The sequence below is a fragment of the Hyperolius riggenbachi genome, chromosome 9 (assembly GCF_040937935.1).
Source record: "Hyperolius riggenbachi isolate aHypRig1 chromosome 9, aHypRig1.pri, whole genome shotgun sequence".
Lineage (NCBI taxonomy): Eukaryota > Metazoa > Chordata > Amphibia > Anura > Hyperoliidae > Hyperolius > Hyperolius riggenbachi.
This window is the reverse complement of record NC_090654.1, coordinates 238,567,008-238,592,694: the sequence shown is the minus strand read 5'-3', so window position 1 is coordinate 238,592,694 and position 25,687 is coordinate 238,567,008. Positions and strand designations below refer to the sequence as shown.

Genomic DNA, 25,687 nt, shown 5'->3' with positions numbered 1-25,687 from the left:
ATAGAGTGTGTGTAGTGTGTGTACACAGACAGTGAGTGCACACACGCAGGAGCTAGTAGCCTATGAACAGTGACTGAGTGTCCTAGACTCCTAGTACAGTAAGAGTAAGTAGTAACAGTAAGTACAACTAACTAATTACAATAAGCAATCAGTTATCAGAAGGAAATAGAGTGTGTGTAGTGTGTGTACACAGACAGTGAGTGCACACACGCAGGAGCTAGTAGCCTATGAACAGTGACTGAGTGTCCTAGACTCCTAGTACAGTAAGAGTAAGTAGTAACAGTAAGTACAAACAACTAACTAATTACAATAATCAATCAGTTATCAGAAGGAAATAGAGTGTGTATAGTGTGTACACAGACAGTGAGTGCACACACGCAGGAGCTAGTAGACTATGAACAGTGACTGAGTGTCCTAGACTCCTAGTACAGTAAGTAGTAACAGTAAGTACAACTAACTAATTACAATAATCAATCAGTTATCAGAAGGAAATAGAGTGTGTGTAGTGTGTACACAGACAGTGAGTGCACACACGCAGGAGCTAGTAGCCTATGAACAGTGACTGAGTGTCCTAGACTCCTAGTACAGTAAGTAGTAACAGTAAGTACAACTAACTAATTACAATAATCAATCAGTTATCAGAAGGAAATAGAGTGTGTGTAGTGTGTGTACACAGACAGTGAGTGCACACACGCAGGAGCTAGTAGCCTATGAACAGTGACTGAGTGTCCTAGACTCCTAGTACAGTAAGAGTAAGTAGTAACAGTAAGTACAAACAACTAACTAATTACAATAATCAATCAGTTATCAGAAGGAAATAGAGTGTGTGTAGTGTGTACACAGACAGTGAGTGCACACACACAGGAGCTAGTAGCCTATGAACAGTGACTGAGTGTCCTAGACTCCTAGTACAGTAAGTAGTAACAGTAAGTACAACTAACTAATTACAATAATCAATCAGTTATCAGAAGGAAATAGAGTGTGTGTAGTGTGTACACAGACAGTGAGTGCACACACGCAGGAGCTAGTAGCCTATGAACAGTGACTGAGTGTCCTAGACTCCTAGTACAGTAAGTAGTAACAGTAAGTACAACTAACTAATTACAATAATCAATCAGTTATCAGAAGGAAATAGAGTGTGTGTAGTGTGTACACAGACAGTGAGTGCACACACGCAGGAGCTAGTAGCCTGTGAACAGTGACTGAGTGTCCTAGACTCCTAGTACAGTAAGTAGTAACAGTAAGTACAACTAACTAATTACAATAATCAATCAGTTATCAGAAGGAAATAGAGTGTGTGTAGTGTGTACACAGACAGTGAGTGCACACACGCAGGAGCTAGTAGCCTATGAACAGTGACTGAGTGTCCTAGACTCCTAGTACAGTAAGTAGTAACAGTAAGTACAACTAACTAATTACAATAATCAATCAGTTATCTGAAGGAAATAGAGTGTGTGTAGTGTGTACACAGACAGTGAGTGCACACACGCAGAAGCTAGTAGCCTATGAACAGTGACTGAGTGTCCTAGACTCCTAGTACAGTAAGTAGTAACAGTAAGTACAACTAACTAATTACAATAATCAATCAGTTATCAGAAGGAAATAGAGTGTGTGTAGTGTGTACACAGACAGTGAGTGCACACACGCAGGAGCTTGTAGCCTATGAACAGTGACTGAGTGTCCTAGACTCCTAGTACAGTAAGTAGTAACAGTAAGTACAACTAACTAATTACAATATTCAATTACAATAATCAATCAGTTATCAGAAGGAAATAGAGTGTGTGTAGTGTGTACACAGAAAGTGAGTGCACACACGCAGGAGCAGCTAGTAGCCTATGAACAGTGACAGTGAGTGTCCTAGTACAGTTACAGTATATAACTACAATACTAATACAATCAGTAGTAAAGGACAGCAGAAATACTGGTATAGATTAGAGAGAAATAAACAGAGGACAGGAGGACAGCTGCCCACACAGGCAAGGCCCTGAGGCCTAAAGCTGTAAGCCTGCAGCAGCTGGCCTGTCTCTATGTAACACAAAAGCTACTAACTAAAATACAATGTCTAACTAACTAACAACAATATAGGTGTGTATAGGAGGTGTATGTGAGCAAAAACGCTAGGTAAATGACCACAATAAAGCTCTTGCTAAGCCAAAGCACAAAGGAGCAACTCTCTCTCTATGCAAGTCTCAGGCAAGGACGGAGAAACGTAACATGGCGGCCGCTATTTATAGGGTAGGGGCTGGCCAGGGTCCCCCTCTGTGATTGGCTGCCGTCAGAGGGCCTGGGAGCCCTCTGATTGGCTCTAAGGACATCAATCTGGGCTATGACGCTATTCGAGCTCGGTACCGAGCTCGAATAGCGCCGTTTGCTCGAATAGCTCGAATAGTGAATGGGCTATTCGAGTGTACTCGAATAGCCCATTCGAATAGCTACAGCTATTCGGAGCTCGAATACCGAGCTCGAATAGCTGGAAAAGAGCTCGAATATTCGAGCTACTCGAATATTCGAGCTCTGCTGAGCACCACTGGTGTGGATACATAGTACTGTTTTAGAAATGATTAAGTGTAAAACGAATGCGTTTAGTGTCCTAAAGAAATAGGGGACTGCATTTGCACTAAAGAATTATAAGGAATGTAACAAAAATTGCAAAAAGTACGTTAATGAGACTTGCAAAACTGGAAAATGAAAAGAGTGGCTAGGGATATAAAGACAAATCCCCAAAAGTTTTACAAATATATAAACGCTAAAAAAAAAAGAAGGTAGAGAATATGGGACTTTTATAAGTTCAGGCGGGAAACTTGAAGACAGAGCTAAAGAAGAAATTTAAATTGCTTTGCTTATGATTTTACCAAGGTGATGCCTTCATCTCATAATATGACCCTGGGTTGTTCCCACTCTGCCTCATTCACCATGAATTGCCTAACACAGGAAGGTGTGCAGGCACGTTTAAATAAGATCAAAAATAGACAAGGTGCCCGGACCAGATGGCATCAATCCCCGGGTATTGAAGGACAACCCCCCCTTCCTCGCTGCAGAGCCATGATTTGTGGCAATGAGAGTAAAGTGGGGTGCAGGGAGGCATCCAGTGAAATGGGGGCACTGATTCTTTCCACTATGCAAATTGCAGTTTTGCACAGTGAGCACTCTGCTATGTAATGCTGTAATTTTCATAGCAGGAAGCCTCAGCAGCCGAGATTTTATGACTGCTGAGTCACCCAAACTTCTCTTCATTGCTGCAAATCGCGGTGGCTCCCAGTCCCAGCACTCAAATTTTGCTTCTTTGCCGATAGTCGTGGCTTCATAATGGGCTCCTATGGCGGTGCCCTTTTTTCTGCCAAAGCTCCTGTGCCCTTTTTTCCTGTTATGCCCAAGGTAGCATGACTTCTAAATATGGTCTTGGCTATGAATTCCAATTAAACTTTAATACATCTTCCCCCTTATGCTTTGGTCATAGAAACAAGCATATGACAATGGCATTATATCACAGTGGTTTTTTAATATGCTGCAGGAAATCTGGATATCTTTGTGCTTTATACCTTTCAACAGTATACATAAATATTTATTAAAGAAATTTGGTGAAAATGTCATGAAAAGCATGATTGTCCCCTGTTTGCGCAGTAACAAAAGTTATCTCAAACAGCACCGTTAAAGCGTAACTAATGCCATTCAGCGCATCCTAACTGCTTAAAATCAGTCCTGCTTGACTCTCCTTGTCCTGATTTGGTCTGCAGAAACTGGAGCCGGCGGTGCTGCCAACGCTATTATCTGCCGAGAGGGTGATCAGTAAACAAGAGGCTGCCGCTGCACGGAGGGAGAAGGTAGGTGCTCATCTTTATCTGTCTGATGCACAATGTCTCACAGAGAGGCCATGTTGTTGGGAGTACAATAGGAGGAGGCATCAGCGTAATGAGTCATCGATAGCTGCCAGACCAGTCAACAAGCTCGGAGGAAGAAAAACATGACGGGAATAAATTAAAGGGAACCTAAACTGTGAAGAACAAGCATTCAGATCAGGTGCTCTGACTGAAGTCAGACTGGATTAGCTGCATGCTTGTTTCAGGTGTGTGATTCAGCCACTACTGGGTCTACTGCAGCCAAGAGATCAGCAGGACTGACATGCAACAGGTATTGTTTAAAAGGAAACCTACATATCCCTCTCAGTTTAGGTTCCCTTTAAAACAGATTTATTGAGGCAAGGCTAGAAATTAGTGATGTCGATGCCGGTAGGTCTAAAAAATGTTAAAAGGGAAATACACTTTCACAAAAAGTAACTCGCATCATGTACATCTACACTACACAAACTGTTTTGTAATTTAAAGCAAACCTGAAAAAAAAAAGAAAAAATGTATGATACAATGATTTGTATGTGTAGTACGGATAATGAATAATGAATCATTCTGTCATAGTTGCAGTTTACAAACAGGGCCGGATTTGTACTCTTTATCGCCCTGGGCCACTGTCACCAGCCACTCTCCTTCAGTATAGGTAGCAAAATGACCCCTCTCCCCCTCCTTCTAGTATAGGTAGCCTGATGATCCCCCCAGTATAGGCCAGATGACTCCTCCCCCTTTTCTTTCAGTATAGGTAGCCAGATGACCCCTCTAGTATATGTAGCCAGATGACTCCTCCCCCTTTCCCTCCAGTACAGGTAGCCAGATGACCCTCTCCTTCCCTCTAGTATATGTAGCCAGATGACTCCTCCTCCTTTCCCTCCAGTATAGGTAGCCAGATGACTCCCTTAATCCCCCCCCCCCCCTCTCCCCTTTCAGTATAGGTAGCCAGCTCGCCTTCACACCGCAGCAGCTATCAGCGTCACTCATTTCTTCACTCGTTTCCAGTACAGAAGCATCCTCTTTCTTTCCGTCTCCAATGCTGCCCGAGTCCATAGCCGCCGGCCACAAAGCAAACGTGCACAGAGAGCCAGGCAGCAGCTGCCCAGGTGGCTAGCAGCAGAGTATCACGGTCAGACGCTCGCCTTATCTCCCTGCATTGCAGCATTTGCAAGCTTGCAAATGCTGCACCAGTTTAGCCTGCTGTTTTGGTGCCCTTCCTCTTGTGGTGCCCTAGGCCTTGGCCTAAATCCGTCCCTGTTTACAAACTACGCTCTGTATTTTAAGCTATAAAACAACACCCTTTTCCCCCGAAGTGGATTTCAGTGTTTGCTATAGGCGCTCTTTTCCCTAGATACACCTCTGGGGTGGGAGTTGGAACCATGCTGTTTGAAGTTGAAACGGCTGGGATAGTTTGGTAAACATGATCCCAAAAATGCAGATTCTTGGAAGTGTATATTGAGGGGGAGGAAGCGGTGTTAGCTCAGATGGGGGAGGAAGGAGTTCACTTAAAATTGAACAGGTCTAAAGCTTTACCCAGACCTACAGTAATTGCACATAATATTGACAAAAAGGTCCCTAAATACCCTTTATAAATAAAACATAGCGAAGTACAGTATTGCCCGCTCCTGCCCACTGGCTTAAAGTGAAGCATTATACAGTAGATGTTGCATTCTGTACAAAGAGACATGTAATTACCTTCTGAAAGCAATACTGTTCTTTATGCTTTGATCCGCAGATGACCCACGTATGACTAAGTGAGACAGAGCAGATCACTCTGCATCAGGTTATTTGTGTATCTTTCTTAAAAAGCACTAACAACCTACGCAGAGTACAAACAGTACAGAGCCATAATACACAAAGTACATGAACAGCAGCAAAACCGGTAGGCAGCTAAGAGTCTGTTGCCTGAGAGATCACACAATGACTATGATTTATATCTAAAAGCTATGTAGTCCTTAACTGGATCAAATTTAGTTTAAAATAAATATCTTTTAAAGGGAAACTGTTGAGATAGGCAGTTGTCAGGAATGACCAATTTAAAGGTACAAACTAACACCACAGGGAGGCAAGGCTGGTGCTGGAGGTATGCAGGTCATACTTACCGTATATCTGTGGAAAGTCTTCATCATGCAAAATATTCTTTCCAAACTGGTGGTGCTGAACCAGCTGAAGTCATTATCAGCACTGAACTACTATCATTGGAACTCTTGTATAAGACTCTTTGTATGAGAAGGGCCAAACACATTATCCAATGGAGAAGAAGAAGAAAACGGGGCACCACATCTAAAAATCCCTTTATTCCGGTTGGGAGATAGCAGGTACACAGCAGTGGGGGTATCAAGTGCCTGACAGCTGTGTCGCTGGTTTAAACCAGCTTCTTCAGAGGCAGAATGTTCTTCCTCTGAAGAAGCTGGTTTAAACAAGCGAAAGAAGTGGTGCACCGTTTTATTCTTCTTCTCCATTGGACTTTACAAGGATTTAGGACGTGCACGCTCTGTGTCCCAGCTCCGATGTCTCTGCCCTGCTGCATTTTGGTGCCAGGTACTGTTGTTTTCTTCTCACACTTTATTGCCAAACACATTATCAAGGACAACGCTCAACCTTGAAATGCCTTGTTTGAGCTCCTTCCATCTGGTAAATGTTAGATCAGTCCCCATACAAAATAAAACACTGAAAAACATATTTTTCCCATCTGCCATGAACCTGATAAACTCTGAATCCTCTCTGAAATAATTAACACTTTGTACAAATTGTTTAAAAAGTTGGGAATACCTGGCATACTTGTATAATTCTTCTATTTTTACCTTTGTTACTATCACTATGTTCCCTATATGCACTGTGGGGCTGTCATGAAAAGTAATTTTGTTGTGTTACACATTGACAATAAAGTGCTTGAATCTCGAATCTCCTCTCTAAAGTGAGAAGCCTCAGGATAATCCAGAGACTTCCCCAGTCCTCATCCACTAGACCGTTCCAGCACTGTGTTCCCTCGAAAGACCATAGTCAAGCCCTTGTCAACATCTTGCGCAAGCGCAGGAGAATGGATCTGATCAGGCTTGTTTTTTTTCCACTGAAGCCTGAGCAGGTCCAAACTACTGCGCAGGTGTTGTCTGGCCATGAGCTTTGGGGGTCTCAGGGCTAGAATGGCCTGGAAGAGGATGATGGGCAAGCTTATGAAGGATCCAGAGGCTTCCCTCTACCGAGGCAAGTATCATATACTTTATGCTTAGTAGAAAGTTGGTACAAGCACTTTCAAAAAACAACTCTGCTGCAGCAAAGGTATCCTATTCCACAAAAGAAAGTCAAATCTCTAAAAAGCAAGTCTCAGTGCTAGTTGATGATACACCTCTTCCTCTTGCAGAGCTTATGCAAGCAGAGGCCTCCTGCAGTCACCCAGTGCTCAGACAGACACAACAGGGTGATTGTCACCGATATAAGTAAAATACGTTTAGTGTCTTGATAAAAAACAATTCGCAGTTTATTAGATACAATCTGGTAATAGCATAAAAACAGAACTCGCATAGTGGGTAGAACAGGGACCCAATGTAATTCAATCAGCTTTTAAGCACACAGTGGTAATAAATACCAAAAAGTTGCCTCCGAGATGCCCACTCTCTAGTTCTGACTGGTTTCAGCTCTATGCTGTCATCAGGGGCCACTAGAGAATGAGCTACATTATGGGCAGATATAGGCTCTTAACTACTGTGGTTTAGGTCTGGTTTTGCCAAAATTACATGCAGACTGATGCTTCTGCAATTGAGAAGCATTAGAAGCACAGCCAGGGGCGGTCCTGCCATAACACTATCTGAACATCTTGCGTCAGGCAACGTCTTTCAAGGGGCGGCCTCTGGCCCACCTCCCTCCCCGGCCGCCGCTCATTTCTTGACCGAGTTCAGGATGACGGGATCCCCTCTTGCTGGCGCTGCATGCCCAGCCAACAGGCATGCAGAAGAGGAGTCAGATCAGCAGCGACTCGCAGTGGAGATATGAGATCGGTTCCCTAGCAACATCGATTATACAGGATGTAAGCACTTCCTGTATACTACTAGTCCACCACTCATGTCTTCACTATAGAGGAAGTAGGAGATTTGGCTTTCTTTTGTGCAGTGGGAAAGAGGTAGAACTTCTATAATTTTTTCTCAGCGATACCTTGAGCTCACACTAGAGGCTAATTGTACCCTTCTATTGTGAGTAAACACACTTTGTAAATGTTCTCACACTACTGTAATAGAAGGTATATTTATGGGGGATAACAGCCTGTTGCTTCCTTCCTCTCAGGAACTAGAGAAGAAAGCGGGGATGTCTAAAAACTCCGGGGTGAGAAGACAGCAGCTCCACAAGATGCAAATGCAGGAACTAAATCGCAGACTTGAAGAGGTGGGGGAAATGATGGTCTAAGATGCATGTCAGCCAGGGGAGGAACAATAGGAAGTGCATCCCATTCAACTGCAGAGGGCCCTGAGCTATGGGAACCCCAACTATATACCCACCATTCCTCCTATACAAGGGTTCATACTCCAAATCAGATGTTGTTATGAGTGGGGGATCATGATCGCTAGACTTTTTTTATGAACAATGGTAGGTGGGCTCTCAGGCTGTGGGAGATATGGAAAGTGGTTTGAATGCTGGGGGGGGGGGGGGGGCAAACAAAATTTTGCTGGGAGAGTTGATCCAGGGATTTATCTGACCGCCATCTGGAGTCAGAAAGGATTTTTTCCCTTTTAAGGCTAATTGGCTCCAGGCCTTGTAAGGTTTTTCGTCTTCCCCTGGATCAACTGGGATATGTGCAGGTTCAGGATGGTATTTTTTTTCTGATTGAACTTGATAGACGGATGTCTTTTTTCAACCAAAATTGTAACTATGGCTGCCTGGGTATCCGATTTTATTATGTCAGTGCTGGACTACCATAGTAGAAGCCAGACCAACTAGAATCAGTGTGGTGGCTAGAAAGTGTGATGGTTAAGGGCTCTGCCTCTTACACAGGTAACCTAGGTTTGAATCTCAGGTCTTTCTGTTCAATATGCCTATTCGGTAAGGAGTCCAGGTACACTTTAAGAATTAAAATCTCTGAATAACATAAGCAATCTAACAAATCTGTACAGGTTTTTTTTAAATGATTTCTTCTAGAAGTATGCAATAGTGAGAGTGGCTGACAGGTTAGTAAATTAGTAGTGGCCTCTCAGCAGTCATATGCATCATTTGCTGAGCAAACATTTTTTTTCTTATGTATGACAAATCAAATTATATTGAGGCTGGGTTTACAGTGGGCAGTTGAATAATGCACTCTTTATAATGAGAGTGAACTGCAATTGAGACTAGACATAGACTTTAATACAAAGCCTGCATGCAGCGAGTACTGTGTTGAGCTGAACTTTCCATAATTTCGTGTTTCCCTAATTACAGAAGCAAATTTTTCCACTACGACACCAATTTGTACTTTCGTAATTGCCATACAAACCGTAATTCGGAATTCCGTAAGCAAAATTTCGGTTTCGTAAGTTTGCGTTTCGCCACAAATTCATGTTTAATGCAGAATGTCGTAATTTCATGTTTTCTATAGAAAGAAAGTTATTTTAGTTACGAAAATGGATGTCATTTTGTTTCTAATAGTAATTGTGCACATTTAGGTAATGACTAAATTCAGGAAAGTCACTCATTAATTGCAATTACTGATTGCAATTATTGATAATGCAAAGGCCCCTGTACATGCTGTCACTTCACATTTCCTTTAACCAGTTCAGCCTATCTGGACGAACTTACTCGTCCAGATAGGCTCTGTTGCTGCAGCCGCATGGTGCGCGCTCCCGCCACTAGCCCCCGATCAGTGAATGGGAATATAATTCCCAATCACCTAAGTCCCCTGGAGAAATACCGACGCTTTCTATTCAGAGAGTGCAGTATTTCTGCCCAGAAAAAAAGTTCCCCAGCCTTTTTGTAGTTCCTGGATGCGAGATCGTTCGCATCCAGGACTTTTTTGACTGTGGCCATCTTGTGGCCAAATAGTAAACTGCACCCACATACATTTTTTTATTAAACCATTATATTCTTTTACATGTAAAATTAGCTGTTTCCCTCCCACACCAAAAAATACCCAAATACATTTTTATTAAAAAAATAAATAAATAAAATACAACAAAAAAAACAAAACAAAAACAACAAATAGTTACCCAAGGGTCTGAACTTTTTAAATATGCATGTCAAGAGAGTATGTTATTATATTATTTTAAACTATAAGCTTATAAATAGTGATGGACGAAAATTGAAAAAAATGCATCTTTATTTCTAAATAAAATATCGGCGCCATAAATTGTGATAGGGACATCATTTAAACGGTGTAATAACCGGGACAGATGGGCAAATGAAATACATGAGTTTTAATTACGGTATCGTATATTAATTTCAAACTATAATGGCCAAAAACTGAGACATAATGATTTTTTTTCATTTCTTTCTTCATCTTCCTTTTAAAATGGATTTAGAAAAAAATAAAATGCAAAATGTACTACCCAAAGAAAGCCTAATTAGTGGCGGAAAAAACAAGATATAGATCAATTAATTGTAATAAGTAGCGATAAAGTTATTGGCGAATTAGTGGGAGGTGAACGCTGCTCGGATGCATGAGGTTTTCGACACTGTGGTGCTGAACCGGTTAAAAGCATTTCTGAATGCTAAATAAATAAATAAAATGTAAAAGAGTTCTTTCTCGCATGGCTTGGCGGTTAATATTTGCCCAGCACTAGTCAGTTAATTGAAACTTGAAAATTCATATTCACTCGCCAGCCCTTGCAGATGGTTATAATTGAATTGGGCCCATGAAGGCAAACCCATGGGCAAATCGAATGTGGATGTTTATTGAAAACCCTATTGACAGTCAGTTCATGTCCCTGGCTGCCATCTAGTGTCTGTTTGTGGCCCTACACTGACATTCATTGGTTTCTGTTGCTTGTACAGATGAATCGTCTGCAGTCTCAGGCTGAAATAAAAAGAAACAATCGCAGGGAGAGCAAGATCAATAAACAAAGAGTGAAAGAAATAAGGGCGAAGAAAGTGAGAGAGAATGTGATGAGGTGTCACGAAGATGAAGATTTCCTGCCGCTGGAACATGATGAAACTTTTAATATGCATCATGGTGAGATTTACAGTGTAATATTGCAGAGCCTCTGAGTCAGAGCTGCCTCCCTGCAGCACAGTATAGAAGCTGCACTGTTCTGCCGTGTGCTGCCGATGGCAACAGTTATTATACAGCAGATGCGGTTATAATGATCTCATAAGGGGCCCAATGTATGCGCATGAAGAATGGGCTCTGCTGCACCTAGCAAATAGGCAAAATGCAATACATACATCTGATTGTTATTTTACACATTCTACATCCTTTTAAACAACACCAGTTGCCTGGCAGCCCTGCTAGTCTATTTGGCTCCAGTAGTGTCTGAGTAACACCGGAAACCAGCATGCAGCTAGTCTTATATATACATATGCTTGTTCAGGGTCTATGGACAAAAGTATTAGATGCAGAGGATCAACAGGGCTCCCAGGCAATTGGTATATTCTAAGAGGATGTGGAATGTGTAAAATAACAATTAGATGTATGTATTTTATTTTGTAAAAGGATATAAATATTGCAGCCTCCTCCTTATACCTCTTGCTTCAGTTGTCCGTTAAAAGAGTACATCGTCTCGTGGATTTGGGCAGGGTTGGGCTTTTACCCAATACAATATTTATTATAGAGGCATTCCAACTAATAAAATAATACACAGAATTATATTCTTTTAAATTTTGGTTATTATTTAGTATTTATATAATGCAAACATCTTCCACAGCACTGTACAGAGTACATTGTCTTGTCACTTAACTGTCCCCCAGTGGGGCTCACAATCTAATCCCTACCATAGTCATATGTCTATATCGTGTAGTGTATGTTTCGTAGTCTAGGGCCAATTTAGTGGGGATCCAATTAACTAATCTGTATGGTTTTGGGATATGGAAGGAAACTGGAGTGCCCAGAGGAAACCCACACAAACATGGGGAGACCATACAAACTCTGTGCAGATAGTGCCCTGGCTGGGTTTCGAACCAGGGACCCAGCAGAGAGTGTTAAGGGCTACGCCACCATGCTGCCCCCTGCTCAGGGGCGTAGCAATAGGGGTTGCAGAGGTTGCGACCGCATCGGGGCCCTTGGGCCAGAGGGGCCCTCCTTCAACTGCAGTATTAGCTCTCTATTGGTCCTGTGCTCATATTAATCACGTCTATAGATACTTTAAATAGTGGTAATCATTAACAAACTGTTCTCCATCCCCTTCTTGCTCCTCTGACACTGTAGTTGCCATTCGCACGTTTTGGTGCACTGTATCATTTGTTATGTATAGAGTGCTTGGGGGGCCCCATTGTAAAACTTGCGTCGGGGCCCACAGCTTCTTAGCTACGCCACTGCCCCTGCTGTTTAGGAGTACTTATATTGCAAAATGCACATCGGTACGGGCTCAATGGCTAAGGGAACTTATGCATCAAATAAAGTTCTGTTGCATGTATAAATGTGATTTCTGGAAGGTAAGTACTCTCAGACAGAATATTACTCATTCAATCACTTTGATTGTGGCTTTGCACATTTCATATTTAGTGACCTGGACCCTGTCACTTGCTGGGACTGTCAGGCATGGTTCAGTCACTTGTCTGGACTGTCAGGCAGGGGCCAGTCACTTGCTGGAACTGTCAGGCATAGTTCAGTCACTTGCCTGGACTGTCATGCAGGGATAAGTCACTTGCTAGGACTGTCAGGCAGGGTTCAGTTACTTGTCTGGACTGTTAGGCAGAGTTCAGTCACTTGCTGGGATTGTCAGGCAGAGTTCAGTCACTTGCTGGGACTGTCAGACAGGGTTCAGTCACTTGCTGGGACCATCAGGCAGAGTTCAGTCACTTGCTGGGACTGTCAGACAGGGATCGGTCACTTGCTGGGACTGTCAGACAGGGATCAGTCACTTGCTGGGACTGTCAGACAGGGTTCAGTCACTTGCTGGAACGGTCAGACAGGGATCAGTCACTTGCTAGGACTGTCAGACAAAGTTCAGGGGTCTAGTCCTGGGAAAAGAAGTGAGTGGACTCACCTCGAAAAACACACTGAAGAATGGGCGTGGTCAAGCATAATGTGGGCGTGGTCATGGGTGGGGCCAAATATACATGACCTTAGCAGTGATGTAAAAGGTCTGCCGGGGAAGTTTGAGCTCTGCCGTAGTGTATCCCCCCAAAATAGATGCAATCTGACAGCATTTCACCAAAAAGACACATAATCTGGTAGAAGTTCCTCCAAAATACAGATAATATGGCAGTGGTTCCCCCAAAATAGACAATGTGGCAGCAGGAGTTCCCCCAACATACGCATAATTTGGAAGCAGTTCCCCAAAATACGCGAAACCTGGCAGCGGAACACCCAAAATACACATAACACCCAAAATACATATAATCTGGCAGCAGTGGTCCCCCAAACATACACAATATGGCAGCAGTTCCCCAAAATACACGTAATCTGGCAGCAGCCGTTCCCCAAAATACATATAATCTGGCAGCAGTGGTCCCCCAAACATACACAATCTGGCAGCAGTTCCCAAAATACGCATAATCTGGCAGCAGACGTTCCCCTAATTTACACATAATCTGGCAGCTGTTCCCCAAAATACATAACAGCGGTTCCACAAAAATGCAGATAATCTGACAGCAGTTCCCCCAAAATAGGTACCCCAAGCATAGGTAGCCAGGTCTATAGGTGTCCCCAGTATAAGTAGCCATGAGTATAGTAGTCCCCAGTATATGTAGCCAGGGGTATGTGTCCCCAGTATATGTAGCCAGGGATGTATGTGTCCCCAGTATATGTAGTCAGGGGTATATGTGCCCAGTATATGTAGCCAGGGGTATATGTGCTCCAGTATATGTAGCCAGGGATGTATGTGTCCCCAGTATATGTAGCCAGGGGTATATGTGCCTAGTATATGTAGCCAGGGGTATATGTGTCCCAGTATATGTAGCCAGGGATGTATGTGTCCCCAGTATATGTAGCCAGGGGTATATGTGCCCAGTATATGTAGCCAGGGGTATATGTGCCCCAGTATATGTAGCCAGGGATGTATGTGTCCCCGGTATATGTAGCCAGGGGTATATGTGCCTAGTATATGTAGCCAGGGGTATATGTGCCCCAGTATATGTAGCCAGGGATGTATGTGTCCCCAGTATATGTAGCCAGGGGTATATGTGCCCCAGTATATGTAGCCAGGGATGTATGTGTCCCCAGTATATGTAGCCAGGGGTATATGTGCCCAGTATATGTAGCCAGGGGTATATGTGCCCCAGTATATGTAGCCAGGGATGTATGTGCCCCCAGTATATGTAGCAAGGGGTATGTGCCCAGTATATGTAGCCAGGGGTATATGTGCCCCAGGATATGTAGGCAGGTGCATATGTGGCCAGTATATGTAGCCAGAGGTATATGTGCCCCAGTATATGTAGGTAGGGGTATATGTGCCCCAGTATATGTAGCCAGGGATGTATGTGTCCCCAGTATATGTAGCCAGGGGTATATGTGCCCCAGTATATGTACAGTAGGGGTATATGTCCCCAGTATATGTAGCCAGGGGGTATATGTCCCCAGAATAGGTAGTCAGGTGTCCCCCCAGCATGAGGGGAGCAGCGGAGTGGAAGGAGAGCTGTGAGCAGCGGTGGGGGAGGGCAGACATCTCTCCCCCCCCTCCCTCACCTTAGGTGCTCTCCTTCCCTCGCTCTCTCCTCCGAACTAATGTGCGGGCAGCCGGCGGGACTTACCTCTCCTCGTCGTCGGAACACCGGATCTGCGTGCCGCAAGTCTGGTCTGTTCCAGACCAGAGCAGCGGCACGCAGATCCAGAGCCGGAACGAGGAGAGGTAAGTCCCGCCCGCTGCCCGCACATTAGTTCGGAGGGGAGAGCGAGGGAAGGAGAGCACCTAAGGTGAGGGAGGGGGGGAGATGTCCGCCCTCCCCCACCGCTGCTCACAGCTCTCCTTCCACTCCGCTGCTCCCCTCCACAAATGCCAGGGGGGGGCGGCGTCCACCCCAGGGAAATAGTAAGTGGACGCCGTCCTCCCGCGTCCACGCCCCACTCGACCCCCGGTTCAGTTACTTGCTGGGACTGTCAGACAGGGTTCAGCCACTTGCTGGAACTGTCAGAAAGGGATCAGTCACTTGCTGGGACTGTCAGGCAGGGTTCAGTCACTTGCTGAGACCATCAAGCAGGGTTCAGTCACTTGCTGGGACTGTCAGACAAGGATCAATCACTTGCTGGGACTGTCAGACAGGGCTCAGTCACTTGCTGGGACTGTCAGACAGGGCTCAGTCACTTGCTGGGACTGTCAGACAAGATTCAGTCACTTGCTGGGACTGTCAGGCAGAGTTCAGACAGTCACTTGGGAGAGTTCAGTCAATTACTGGGATGGTCAGACAGGTTTCAGTTATTGCCGTGCCTGGGTGGGCTTGAACCACCAACCTTTCGGTTAACAGCCAAATGCACTAACCAATTGTGCCACAGTTATTTTCTGGGACTATCACTGCCAGAGCCAGATCTCCCTCCTCACTACAGGTGCTGGGGTTATACAGCAGTGTAATCTTGTACCTGGTTTATGTTTAGGGCTTGTAGGACATGGAGGGACAACTTATTGTTGGATCTTGCCAGCAAATCACTACAGTGTGCAAACAGATCCAGCGCCAAAACTAACAGCACCTGAGCTGTGAATGCCAGATATACAACTAAGAGAGACAAGCTAAGAGAGAACATGGTGTGTATACATATTAAAAAATAAATAAATAGGGATGAAAGATGGGTTTAGGAACAGCATGTGTAAATTGATACAGACATTGGCTATCATTCATAAAGCATTTCCGCATTCGGAAATGCTTAAAACAGCTGACTTTACCAACCACTTAGCAAAGTCAGCATTCATAAAGCCTCTTTTCGCATGGAAAAATGACACTACCGAGGAGAGTGATAAATCACCGCCTTGTGCGGTGATTATCGGTACAAATGTAGCAAAATGTTCATTCATAAAGATCATCGCAAGCGGTGTGAGGTCGGGAAGTTATGCTCCCTCTGATGTGGCGATACCAATGTAAATGAATGGAGACACACAGACCTCCCAGGCAGCTGCAGCAGAGCGGAACACGGAGAAATGTATCAACTCGGCAGCTTCCGTGTCTCTGCAAGCCTACCGCCTGCCTACCGCCAGCCTAGTTCGGACCGCACTGCTACCGCAACTGGATACTTTTTTATGAATGCCCCCCCAGAAGTCTAAAAATCCGCCAGCGGTGTTTTCCCGCCCTGATTCTCTTTACCGACAGCCTGTTCATGAATGATAGCCATTAAAGGAAACCAGGAGTGTCAAGAATAAGAAAGCTATTATTGCTGACTTCCTTTAGAATAAATAAGCCAGTTGTTGCTTAAAAGAATGACGCATTTTGCGGGTCTATCCCGCTTCCTCAGGTAAGTAAATATAATACGCTGAGCAGCCGAGGGTTAAAGAGGTGCACGAGTCTTACACACCCTAACCGTTCGGCACAGTATCTTTACAGAACTGGGAAAGCAGGATAGACTGCGAAATGGGTCATCCTTGTTATTTATGCAAGAAAACTGAAACTTCCACCATTAATGACTGTTGTGTATCTTCGAGAAAGTTAATCCAACAAACTTCTCCTTTTTAACTGGTTTTAATTGTTCTGGGGCCTCCAACCAATAATTATTTCTTAGACACCTCGGTTGGGAGGTTGTAGTTTTTTTTTGTTTTAAAATCACAAAAGTTGCTCAGAAGTGTGACCACTCGATTCTTGAAGTTACTAGAAACCGAACCTGAGCAGAGGTGGATGGCAACGTCCTGAATTGGTGGTTGCAAGCCTATACAGACTGATTTGTGAGTAGCCTTTCCTTTATTTCACAATTTGGTCCCTGGTGTTCCTGGAGGATTCTCTGGTCCCTATCTCCCATTTGGTGATACTAAATCAAGATAATACAGTGATGAAAGTCATTAGCACTGATAAACATTATTATTATTATTATTGATTTATTTATGTAGCACCAGCATCTTCCGTGGCGCTGTACAATACACGGTATAACAATACAAAATAAACAATACAACAGTTAATTCAAGACAATGGTGGATTGCCACAGTGAACAAATCAACTACAGATTTTTACACAGGGGTAGGAGGTATGCGCACACATTACACAGCACTTAGAGACAAAAGGGTAAGAGAGCCCTGGCCAAAAGGCCTTACAGTCTAAAGGTCAGTACACACGCCGGACTGGAGGCAACGACGGGTCTGTCGTCACCTCCCGCTGGGTGGGTGTTCCAGCGACAGTCCAGCGTGTGTACAGTCTGTCGGCGGACTGATACGGCTGTTTCCGCCAGGCGGATCGCTCAGAAACAGCCATATCAGTCTGCAGACAGACTGTACACACGCTGGACTGTCGCTGGAACGCCCTCCCAGCGGGAGGTGACGACGGACCCGTCGTTGCCTCCAGTCCGGCGTGTGTACGGACCTTAAAGGATTAAGGGATAGGACAATAGGTGAAGGGAAGCTGTGTATGAGATAGTAGAAATGGTGATCAGTGGCTGGTAGGAGAGTATGCTTGCCTAAAGAGGTGAGATTTCAGATTGCGCCTAAAAACTGTACTGTAAGTGGTGAGTGGCGGATAAGTTGAGGGAGAGTGTTCTACAGGAGAGGTGATCGAGAGAAGTCTTGTAAGCAGGAGTGATAAGAGGTGACCAGAGAAGAAGACAGGAGAATATTGTTAGTAGAGCAGAGATTGCATGTAGGATAGTATCTGGAAATACGTTTATTTATAGAGGAAGGAGCTAGGTTGTGGAGAGCTTTGTAGGAGAAAGCAAGGATTTTAAATTGTATCCTTTGTGTAACTGGCCACCAGTCAAAGGAATGACAGAGGGGATTGGGCTGGAGACTATGTAGGAGAGGTGGATGAGTCATGCAGCAGAGTTCATGATGGACTGTAATGGGGCTCAATGGTTGCCGGGGAGGCCGCAGAGCAGAGAGTTGCAATAGTCTAGTCGTGAAATAATCAAGGCATGCCAGAAGTTTGATAGTGTCCTGTGTTGGAAAAGGGCAGATGCGGGAGATGTTTTTTAGGTGGAGGCAACAAGAGGAGGATAGTTTGTCAATGTGTAGTTTGAATGAGAGACTTGAGTCCAGTATTACACCTAGGCAGCAACCCTGGGGGACCGGTGTTATGGAAGTGCATTCAACAGAAATAGTGATATCAGGCAGGGGCATTGAATTGTGAGGTGGGAAGATGACCATTTGTTCTTGTCCATACTGAGTTTGAGAAAACGGGAGGACATGAAGGAGGAGATTCAATTGAGACAGTCAGGGACACAAGCTGTTATGGTATCCAAGTCAGGTGCTGAAATGTAGATTTGGGTATCATCAGCGTATCGTTGATATTGGAAGTCAAAGGAACTGATGAGTTGACCAAGACCATAAGTGTAAATAGAAAAAAGAAGAGGTCCAAGGACTGAGCCTTGGGGAGCTCCAATAGTGAGGGGTCATGGAGAGGAGGTGGTGCTGGAGTGGGTGACTCTAAAGGTCCTATCTGTGAGATAAGAGGAAAGCCAGGAGAGAGCAAGACCTTGAATGCCCATGGATGAGAGGATTTGGAGAAGGAGATGGTGGTCCATTGTGTCAAAAGCAGTAGAGAGGTCTAGGAGGATGAGAATCGAATAGAGGCCTTTATATTTAGCAGTTGATAGGTCATTGGTTACTTTGAGTAGGACAGCTTTGGTCGAGTGGCTAGTGTGGAATCCAGATTGGAGGTCGTCAAATAGAGAGAGAATTAGCGGTGAGGTGACAGACTAAGTCGGCATAGACGTGGCGCTCAAGTAGTGTGGAAAAGAAGTGGAGGAGAAAAATAGGGCAGTAGATGGATCCGTCCATCCAGTGAAAGATTAGTCATGAGACTACAGCATTTGCTATGTAGTAAGATTAACATGGTTAGCGTATATACACCCAGACACACAAAAACTTGAATCAAGGTTCATATCTATCTTATACAAAAATGTTGTCAAGTTTTTTATAACCATGTCCTGTGAATGTTCCCAAGTCAGAGCAGGATCATCCACAAGGCGATCTAAGCAGTTGCCTGGGGGCCTACCAGGTGTCAAGGGGCCCTGCTGCCTTCTTTAAACCATCTCTCCCCTAAGATTACCAAAAGATCAACATGACGAGCCAAAGCTGCAACCTTGCCTTGGGCCCCATTTCGTCTTGATCCTTCCCTGACAAAAGTACACCATATTTTATTAAATATATTAGGCAAATACCGACTGATGATGTCAGTGGGGATGTGGGGACCTTCCTTTTAGTAGCAGTACATTTCTTAGCATAGAAACACAGTAATCATACAGGATTAATTGTTCAGCCATTGTTCTGTTTTTAGTGTATTTTTTAGTTTTATATACAGTTTTAATATTTTTTTTATTTAGGAAATACTTGGCATTGGAACACGAGGGACATTGCCTCTACGCCCGATTGTCAGCTGGGGAAGAACAAGCTGAATTTGTGGTTTGAGTCCCGCAGACAAGGGGCAGAGCCCAGCTACAGCTCAAGCAGTGACTCGCTGGACAGCTGGATCAGAGAAGATGCCCGCAGCCATCGGAGGCCTCCCTTAGTGAGGACTCACACTGAGAAAATCCCCACATTTGATGAATTTTATGATCAAGATTTTTAAAGTTTTGTTGGTTTGTCTAATTACTGAATCATTTGTCTTCAAGGACTAAAGGATTTTTTTTTATTGCTATGTAAATACTGTTAAGTGTGTATATCAGTCTGAACCCCATCTCTTGAAGAATGGGAAAGAGTGTGTGTGAGTGCGGGAGGGAGAGAGCGAGCTCTGTATAGACAGGTGGGGATATTTGACCCGACCCCTCTCGGGTTAACATGTTGCTCTCCGTAGACGTTACAAAATACAAGAAAAGGGGGTAACAACCCTTCACTAAGGGTGGACTAATATCGAGTAAGCAGCTGGAAACAGAGGCACCACAGTAGAATATAATGTACTAAAAGCAGGAGGTAGTGGTGGACTTACCACCCGCAAAATAGACCCAGTCTATTTCATCATAAATCGGACTTTAATCACAAAGTCCCATTAAGGCAATGCGTTTCGCATGCTTTGACCCGCTTCTTCAGGCAATAAAAAGGAGCAACTTTGTTGAGCTCTAAACCAGAAATAGCGCCTCCAGAGCTGCTTATAATATACAATAATATTTATGTCTGGGGGCTTTCCTATGAAGAACTGCTAGGGTATTAGTGTGTAAAACACTTTTTGGACTGCTGTGTGGCCCAGAAAATCCTTACGAGAGCATGGAACAGATGAAATGTTTAACAGTTCAAGATTTGTCTGTATGGGAGCTGAATAAATATTGTCATTCACCTCAGGCAGTCAAGACTTTAAACTTAGATTTTTAACAAAAATAAGATGCATGGGATTCCAGGAAAGTCCCATTTAGGATTTGGACTACAGATACAGTTTACCTTATCAGTTAATTTTCACTTAAAACGGACCTGAACTAAAATCTTCCTCTCTGCTCTAAAAGATAAGCAATAGCATAATAACCTTTAAAAAAACATGTCCTTGTTACAACTTGTAGAGCTCCTACATAGATGTTGCAGTGTTGTTACCTTCTGGTTTGCTGGGAGCTCAGAAAAGGTTAACCTCCTGTGTTTACATATTAACTCACAACTTGGCAGACAGATGACAGTTCAAATTGCACTGGCTCATTACAGAAGAGAGAATTAGACAGGCTGTTCTCTATAAACACACACAGGTTGGATTTTTCTGTGTTTTTCATATCCTGTGCAAAAGTTCAGGTCCGCTTTAAGGGCTGCTTTAAGTACCCCTAGTGTCCCAGTTCCATACTTGATGTCTTGTACTCCAGCAGCTGCTAGTCGGACATCTGTTGAGTTAAACTTAAAGTAAACCTATTCCAAAGCTCAGTTTAAAACTACTTACCCAAGAAGAGGGAAGCCTCTGGATCCTATAGACTTTCTGGGTCCTCGTAGCTGCTGCCAACGCTTGCCGGGACCCTACAGAAGATCTGGGCCACTCTCCTCTTTAAGCACAGCCGTGATCCACCCATGCCAGCATAGGCGCGTCTGCGCAGTAGCATAAAGCTGCTTGTGCATGAGCGGCTCTGGCTTACTGCACAGTCACGGCCGTACTCCCGTGGGTGCAGCATGGCAATGCTTGAAGAGGAGTGTAGCCTCCATCAGCTTTCTGACAAGCCCATGTCGGAAATCTCTGGGGGGTCTGCAAGCAGCAATGGGGGACTGGAGGATGGTGTGGGAAGCCTCTACAGTGAAGCAGGTAATTTCAGCGCGCTCTCATCCCCGCGCTGCACCTGACCTGGGCGTCACCATAGGCATAATGTTGTTATGGGCAGCGAGTATCGACGTACACGTCTACAGGATCCCTCTTCTTAGGTATTTCCTTTTTGACCTGAGATTTGGCTCGGGTACACTTTAACATTAGTGTGAAATGACAATCTGGTGGGTCCTTCCGTATACCCCTCGGGGGCCTTTCCCACTGGTGCGGTGGGTCATTTTACCGCACCTCACCACTATGCCCATGATTGCCTATGGGTGCTTTCATACACCGGTCCGTGCGGTATGCTGGAGGTCGCCAATCTACCAGCATTGCACCCGACCTCCGCGATGACCTGCAGTGGACCGAAAGTCATGCAAGTCTATGGCAATGCAGGGATTTAAAAAATTATGGGGCTGGCGGTGAGGCGTGTGTGCGCGGAAGCGTATTTTTTACAATACACTTCCGTATTTCTGACACAAGTGACCGCAAGCGAGTGTCACTTCCTGTTTGGATGTCGGCCAGAAGGGGATAACCGCATTCTAAAGCTGATGCCAATTTGCAGTTTGAAACCAGCCTCAGGGCTCAAACCCATGATTTGAAAAAGCTCTTGCTAATGTAATGCTATGGAAGATTTTTATAAAATTACATCGCTCAAGTGGGATCACACCCATAGCATTACATTAGATAGAGCTTTTCAAATCACAAAGCGCTCAGAAAAGTGCTCCTAGTGGGTTCCAGGCCTCAATGTTACTAAAGTGGCCCTGATCGACCAGGAAATTCATTTCATCAGGAAATCCTTTTTTTTCCAGGAATAATATAAACTGAGAATTGCAGCAGCATGAGTGAAGCAATTATGTTTACCTGCGGTGGGGGAAACAGATGCACAAATAACAAATCCATTACCATCACCGTCTCAGACATTAATCTTTAAGTTCTCAGAAGTACAAAAGTTCTGCCCCAGGCTGAAAAAAATACATAATTGCATTTATTATGCACCAAATTTTACCCATTAGGCATGGTGTGACGCCAAGATAAATACATTTTCACAGTTTCCAGCAGATTGTGAACGATAGTAGAATAGAAGGCATAGAGCTCTAGTGATAGAATCAGAGATATCCCAGATCAACAGAAGAATGTAACTGAAGGATGCCTGTTATTAATGTTCCCACATACACTTACATGCTTCTGTTCCATAACTGCTCAAATTAAGGCCTGGTGCACACTTGCGTTTTGTGTGAAACCAGGCCGTACGTCCGGGGGGATCCGGGTCCCGTACTGGGGCCGTACGGATCCCTCAGGATCCGGTCAGGTTGCGGACAAAAAAGTATCAGTTCGGCATCCGGAAAGTAACAGTTTTCGGATTGCCGATACTGTACTTTAAATAGGCGCAGCAGCACAGACAGGCATGGTGGGAGTCGGAGGGGGGAGGGGGGCACAGCGCACACAGTACAGGACAACAGCCCACAATACCGTAAGCACCCGTTCCTATTGCCAGTGTGATGAGAAACTTCCGTTTCTCATCACTTCCTATGGTGCGGGGAAAATGGTCAGGTTTCGGGTCAGGTGCGGCGGCCAGAGCCTGCGTTCCGGAAAAATGCTGCATGTTGGAAAAATCCTGAACGCAGTCCGGACCCTGACAGATGGACGGGTGTGAATGGATACATTGAATAACAATGTATCCATTCACATCCGGGTCAGTTTGTACAGTATACGGTGCGTTCCAGGTCCAGGGAAACCGGACCAGGAACGAAAGTGTGAACCGGGCCTAAGTATATGCAGTGAGCAACCTGAAGATGCTAGGCCTTAGTGCACGAAATTAGCCTAATCCCAAACCCTTAAGTCACGCTTTATCAATCAGGGATCCCTGGTACCCAGGGCCGGTTGTAGAATTTCTGCTGCCTGAAGCAAACTTTGGAGGATGTCACTGCTACTGATCCAGTGCAGTGATTGGCCCAATGACTATGCCATGGTCCTGCCCACGAGACAGTTAGCACCAGTTAGGAAAAGGCGCAGTGGGCGATCTATTGCCAGCACCTCCACCTCATTGGTCGCGTGCCAAAGCTTTCTCTCTCACCAGTGATGGGAGTTTTACCGTAACATGCCTGAATAAGAGGCGACACTTCACCTGATTATGATGTCAAAGGGAAGGGCGGTAGGTGCCACCAGTCGAATGAGGACAGGTATTCGGGGATGCATGGATGAGGAGTGTAGTGTGTGTGTCAGGAAGGGAGGCGGGAGAGGAGGCAGGAGTCAGGTGGCCCAAACTGTTTGTCCAAACATCGCCCCCTAGATTTTGCTGCCCGAATCATGTGATTCAGGTGTCTTCATGGTAGGTCCACCCCTGCTGAAACCCCAGGGCCCCTTCAAGGATACATCCAGGCTTTCAAAAGATCCACTTACCTGGGGCTTCCTCCAGCCCGTGGCAGCCGTCCTGTACCCTCGCCGCAGCTCCGGTGTCTCCCGGTCTTCTCCACTGGCGCAGCCAACCTCGCCAGGTCGGGTTCCGGGTCGGCTTCTTCTGCGCTCCACTGCGCAGGTCACATGGTCTCTCCGACGTCATCAGGACGGTATTGTGCAGGAGCAGAACTGCTACACCTGCGCAGTACCGTCCTGATGACGTCAGAGAGACCACGTGACCTGCGCATTGGAGCGCAGAAGACGACTCTGAACCTGACCTGGCGAGGTCGGCTGACCGGGAGCCACCGGAGGTGCGGCGAGGGCACAGAACGGCTGCCACGGGCTGGAGGGAGCTCCAGGTAAGTGGATATTTTTTTTGTTATTTGCATGGATCACTCCTTTAGGGACATTGTAGGAGTTCCCTGGAATTTATGCCTCTGGTGAGACTGGCCTCAGTTGAAGGAGTGAAAAAGTACCTCCTTGTCTCCTCTATAGAAAAAGGGGCTAAATTAAATTAAGGGTCAGTATAATAAGAAGCACACTAATAAAAAAAAACAGTACGATAGTGAGGCAGTATAATTAAAAATCCCCATTACCGAGGAACAATATAACTGTGGGGACTATAACAAGAAACAATAACACTGGTTACTGTAATAGGGAGCGCTATACAAAAGGAACATGGAATACTGGCTAAAGGAGGCTGTTAATGCAAAAGTTTTTAGCTACACCTTCTTTTAAGCTAGTTTTACACCTGGCCTTTGCACTAGCAGTGTGATGCTCCACCCCATCTCATTGCACCGCAAAAACAATAGATTCATATGACCCTCCGGCAGAGTGCACCAACAGGGTTATATGCATAGCACCACCCCCCACACGCTCTTTGTGGAAGTCCAACGGTAACATGCTATTGACTTTGCGATGGCTTGGTGGTGAATAAGACCCCGGAACTAGGAGAGCCATGAAGGAAAGGAGAGGTCTCTGATCGCCACTGGAGCCGATGGAAGAGGTGGGCCGTGCCGCCACTGCTGTAATTTATTCAGGGGGACACACAGAGGTGGGACAAGGTCCTCCAGCACCCAAGGCTGACACACCAAAGTGCGCCCCTCCATCCCTCCCACCCCAGCCGTCACACATTGATTGCCATTAGACTAAGAGGTGCCACAGGGCCCACAACCTCCCCAACACCTTTATATGTAGTTATCTGGCTTGCAGTCACTGCTATGTATCCCCTTTTCTTATTTCTTTCTGCTTCATACACAATTAGGAATGACAGCTGAATGAATTGTGCGCCCCCTCCTACACTGCGCCCTGAGGCTGGAGCCTCTCCAGCCTATGCCTTGGCCCGGCCCTGGGGACACACGAGGGACAGGAGCGGACACATGGCAGAGAGAAGGGAACACATAAGGTACAAGGACACAGTCATTGGTGAGAACATCTACAAGATGCTCCTGGACCGTGGACGCACCAGGTTTAGTATATTTTTTTTCCTTGTCTTTGGCATACGTATGTACACGTCGTCGGCGAGTTGGGTACAAAACTCCGCGGCAGTGTTAAATACTATTCCCTTCCAGTTGTCGCAACTCGAGGAAAATGTAATTCAGGAACCAGCAACTGCCTGAGCCCTGAATTACCCTTACGTGCCCCACGCAGCATTACATTGCTGCTAGGGGGCGCCTAGTTTCGGTGTCGGTGCTGAGTGCCGTAACCGTAACACTTCAACAGTTTATAATTATTTATTCCTGTGATACAATGAGGGCAGCCATGTTCTGTTTGTCACACTGTCACAGGCTGAGGGCTGGAGATGCTATCAGCTTGCCTGTGTGTAAATTCAGTCGCCTCTCCTCCTCCCTCCTCCCCTCTGCCACTGAAATCTCTGGCTAGTAACCTCCTCCTGTCCAGACTGAGCTCCCATAAGCCCTTGCTACAGTGCCAAGGCCCTGTGAAAAAGCAGTGGGTGAGGCTTGTTTTGTTTATAGGGAGAGTATTAAAACAAAACAAAAAAAGTATTTGGCTTGAGGACTGCCCTATAAACTATATGAAAGGAACATAATTATGCAATGAGTAAAAGTTTATCT

The 25,687-nt window shown here is 45.1% G+C and overlaps 1 protein-coding gene across 1 annotated transcript in view; it reads left to right on the top strand.

Moving 5' to 3' along the window:
* CCDC198 (coiled-coil domain containing 198) overlaps positions 1–20,282 on the top strand; it is a 43,535-nt gene extending 23,253 nt beyond the window's left edge. The window contains exons 3-6 of the mRNA XM_068252009.1: positions 3,735–3,821; positions 8,115–8,213; positions 10,788–10,965; positions 19,336–20,282. Of these exons, the coding sequence (XP_068108110.1) occupies positions 3,735–3,821; positions 8,115–8,213; positions 10,788–10,965; positions 19,336–19,580 (609 nt within the window). The 3' untranslated portion in view covers positions 19,581–20,282. The remainder of the gene's footprint in view (positions 1–3,734; positions 3,822–8,114; positions 8,214–10,787; positions 10,966–19,335) is intronic.
* Positions 20,283–25,687: the final 5,405 nt, after the last annotated feature.